General features: G+C 44.5%; 1 protein-coding gene and 1 long non-coding RNA gene across 4 annotated transcripts in view; one reads left to right on the top strand and one right to left on the bottom strand.

The window, feature by feature from the left end:
* Positions 1–3,959, bottom strand: part of TRMT61A (tRNA methyltransferase 61A) — a 28,181-nt gene extending 24,222 nt beyond the window's left edge. Inside the window, exon 1 of one of the 2 annotated variants that reach the window (XM_018082225.2) lies at positions 3,859–3,959. Coding sequence is in view for 1 of the 2 variants with exons in the window: in XM_018082223.2 (XP_017937712.1) it covers positions 245–248 (4 nt within the window). In the remaining variant the exon portion in view is untranslated. Of the gene's footprint in view, positions 1–244; positions 464–3,858 lie in introns of those variants that run through there. The other variant, XM_018082223.2, reaches the window with a different exon arrangement.
* On the top strand, positions 7–3,969 carry LOC108641321. Of its 2 annotated transcripts, none has more exons than XR_001921891.2 (4): positions 7–131; positions 560–738; positions 1,775–1,880; positions 3,436–3,969. It is a non-coding gene; the product is annotated as an uncharacterized LOC108641321 (long non-coding RNA). The 2 variants fall into 2 exon arrangements; XR_001921892.2 differs by lacking the exon at positions 7–131 and adding an exon at positions 411–481.
* Positions 3,970–3,991: the final 22 nt, after the last annotated feature.

Here is a 3,991-nt window from a genome sequence, read left to right as displayed (position 1 = left end):
AGCCTCCCATGCCTACAGTCCCATCGAGGCGCCCGTCCCTCTCAGTGCTCCTTGCTGGGACCCTGAGGAGGGGGGACAGCCACTGACTGCCCTCAGCAGCCCCCCAGGCACCTCTCGATGAGCTGGCCGAGGTGCTCCTGCCTTGGGCAGCTGCCCTCTCTGTGAAACTTGAGGGGTCTCAATGGGTCACTGTTGAAAGCCATGATGGGGACTGGTGGCCCCAATGGGAACTTGCGTTCCTCACCCATCCAATGTGTGAGGAATCTCGAGGACCACCACCAGGAGGGCTGAAGCCCCTTCCCCAGGGAATGGCTCTGCCTTTGCCATCGGCAGACCCAAGCCTCGCCTCCAGTGCTTGGGGAATGGAGCTTCCAGAAAGTTCCACCTGCCCTCCCCCAGGGCAGCCTACTCGGGGAAAGGCAGCTCGAGGCCAACTGAGCTCCTCACAGGGGTTTCATAAGGCTGCAGGAGAAACCACAATGTGGGCTCAGAAGCAGCAGAATCGTTATCTAACCCCCTAACAGCATGGTACTAACTCCTACTTGTGTCTCATGTTTAGGATTGAAGTGATGTGGAGAGCCCTGTGTGCCCTGGTGGTACGGGGGATGTAATCAGGAGGCAAGGAGAAGCAAAGGAGGAGAGTATTGCCTCATCTTCTGCTCACAACAAGCCCAGGCCACCTGGCATGGGAGGGGTATGGGCATAGCAGAGAGCGTGTGAATCACCCTGGACGTGCAGGTAGTGTTCCCAGTTAAATCAGATAATGCTCTGTACTGTGCTGCATTCACCAGTAACCTGTAATACACAATAATGGAGAAAGTCATCCTTTCACAATCACGACCACAGTAACGGAGATCTGTTTAGATGATGAACTGTGACTTTTTTGTGGTTCTGTCAAGTAAAAGGGATTTTTTTCCCATTACCTTCAGTGAGAACATATTTTTTGTTATGGTGTTGACCTACCCATAGCATAATTGCAGTAGTCTTTGTTAGTTATGAAACTCTCCTCCATCTAATCTAAACATAATGTATGCAGTTTCAGAGGTTTCTTAAACTGCACACTCCTACTCAGCTGTTTTTCTGACTGGCAATCATGGCTCTACTTTGCCTTTATATTTGCACCCACTTTGTTTAATTTTCTGACATTTTTAGTGTCATTGGCTATATTTGTCATTGTTTATGTTCTCATGTCCTTTCTTTCCCGTGATGAGATGATGTTCAGATCACTGTGGGCCTGACTGTGTGCAAGATTGAGGCACTTAGCAACTCCTAGTTTCCACAGGCCCTCAGCTCACTGGAAACTATCAGTAATTTTCAACAGACTGCCTAAGAAGTGAGAAAAAGTACACCAAGGATAATAACTAGGCAAATACATTTTAAGTGATAAATATAAATGGGAAGAGAAGTTTCACTTGACAAGCAGATGCAACTATAACCAGTTTCTTTAATTTACTATTACATGAGTGTTATGTTTAATTTTCAAGTGCTGTTTAGTTGTCAGTTAGGAACTGGAGACAATTCAGTTGTTTATAGTACACTACTTTCTCTTGCTGTTTCCTAATTCGGAATATTCTTCTACATTTTTAAGAAAATGTTTATCTCCTAAATCTTCAGCTTCATCTTACATTCATGCAAGTAATTTCAGAAGACACATTCACTAGCCAGCACCCATCCTCTCTTGCAGTTGTACACTGCACAACATTTATAATTAAGCCTCTTAGGAAGTTAGCTGCATGGCCCATGATTAACTTCCCTTAATTCTTCATTGTTAAAGCTCAGTGCAGAGATCTCTGGAGTAATCACCCCACCTTTCCATCCTGAGCTGCAGAACTCAACATGTATAAGTCAGTATTCGCTAAGATACCATCCCAGCATGGAAAGTGAGTATTGGCGCCTTTATCACAGTCTAACAGGCCATACAGGCTTATCCAAAGCAAGTGTTTCCCAGCAGATGAGGCAGATAGAGCGGGTGATCAGAGGCTGTTGACACAAGGCACAGCATCTGTAATTAAGTCACCAGGGAAGCTGGCATGGGATGCTGTGACAAAGGTAGGATCCAGTTTACACACAGCTTTTGGCAGATCTTAAAATGCTGTCTGAGTAAAACCCAGCCACTTCTGACTTACTGCACACCAGAATTTTGTCAAGTAGTGGTGAGGGAAAAGGGGTAGAGAGTGCACTGTTTATTAAACATATAAATTGAACATATTTTAATCTTTTTGCACCCGTGACTCTCTTTCCATATCTGCTTCTCAGACCAAAGTTCTGTGAAAAACAGGTGTCTGTTTGTGTTGGAAATGCTGTAATGTATGGTACACTGAGATCTACTACCTGCTTATAATGACTGGTGTTTCCTGTTCTGCAAGACTGGGAGGGAAAGAGCATATCCAATGAAGAGAAGTAGATCCTTGGATTTTGGATCTTGGTGACCTTGACTCCACAAATCTACTGAACAATTACATTACAGAACAGTTGATTGCTTCTTTGTTTGTGTGGCAATAGATTATGGAATAAGGTGAAAGGAGCCTTCAGAACCTACCCTGATATGATTTTTTTTTTCTTTTTGTGAAGAACACCACCACAAAAATATGGTATAACTTAAGAAAATGGTTTTAGTTTTATTTCTATTTCAAATAAAATATTAAAACTACGTGTTTTACGTTAGAAAAATCCACAATCAGAATTATGTTTGCAGCTGAGGTAATCCAGCAGTACTATATTTATATTTTAATTTATTGAGGACTCTGGGTACAGTTTTGCGCTTACATTCATGTAATACTTGTTTAGCCATGGCATTACTTGCAATTTACACTATTCTGAAGTGTGAGCGTTGTGTGAAACTAGTAATATGTAGGGGAAGATTCTGTGAGGTTAAAAGTGCAGAGCAGTCCTAGAGAGAGGATTTGTTCTTTGATCCGGAAGATAAGAGGCCGGACTTGTACAGATGCTGAGCCCTTGGCTTCTCCTGGAGATCTGTATATTCAGCATCTCAGTCTACCAGACCTGGAATAACTCGGAAATCTGGATGGCAGCCAAACACAGTATATTTTTATTTCAGGCAGTCTAGGCTTTTTATTTTGCAATGATTTTTTCTATACGTACATTATTATTTTTAAATCCTAAGCAGTTCTGTAAAGTGCCCTCACTTCTTGTTGTTGGGGTGAGGGTACTGGTTGTGGTGCTGAAAGGATTGTGGTAGGGAAAGAGTTTTAGGTGATGTCTCCTGACATTCACAACTTGTGTCAAGGAAGGCAACTGTGGGACTCAGATCCGCATTCACGTGGATAAGTACACTCTGTTTGGACAGGAGGATAATAAACATGGGTTCTGCTGTGTGAAACACACATCAGAGAAAAATAAAGATACTATTATGTAAAGGTGAAAGATTAAGCCAGTCATTCACATTGTTAATATATTTATTTCTGCAAACATCAGGATTCTCAGCTGCATCTTGGCTTTGGGACAAACCGGCTCACAAAGGGACCAGTGGAAGTCACTGTTTATGCGAATTTCAGGTGAGCTTTAGATGGGTCAGATCCCAGAGTTCCTGTGCCCATCTTTAGCAGGAAATCACCCACTCTCCAATAAAAGCTTAAGACTTCTTTTTTTTTTTTGGCACATGACAAGCAGAGGATTCGCTGTGCTTTACACAACCACCCTACTTCCTTTCACTTTAAACTGTAAAACGAGCCCACGGCTTCGCAGGTGCTGGAGGCGAGGTGCAGGTCCTCCCTCAGCAGAGCCGGGCTGCCGGGGGCTGGGCGCCAGATCCGCGCCCGCCTCAGGGGCAGTTACTGACGGTAACGGCCAGTGCTGACATTACATAACCCTCAGTTTTGGGATGGCACGTTATCACACCCGCGGCTGAATCCTCGACCGAGGTGTGAAGAGCCAATATTCATGGCAGCGGGCCATTGTTGGTGCGCGATGGCGCACAGAGATGGAATTCTGCCCACACATCAGCGCTCAGCGGAGGCGCCGCGGCTCCCTC

Source organism: Manacus vitellinus, unplaced genomic scaffold (genome assembly GCF_001715985.3).
Source record: "Manacus vitellinus isolate BGI_N305 unplaced genomic scaffold, ASM171598v3 scaffold_6_pilon, whole genome shotgun sequence".
Classification (NCBI taxonomy): domain Eukaryota; kingdom Metazoa; phylum Chordata; class Aves; order Passeriformes; family Pipridae; genus Manacus; species Manacus vitellinus.
Note: the sequence above shows the minus strand (reverse complement) of the source record. Positions and strands in the feature narration are given on the sequence as shown.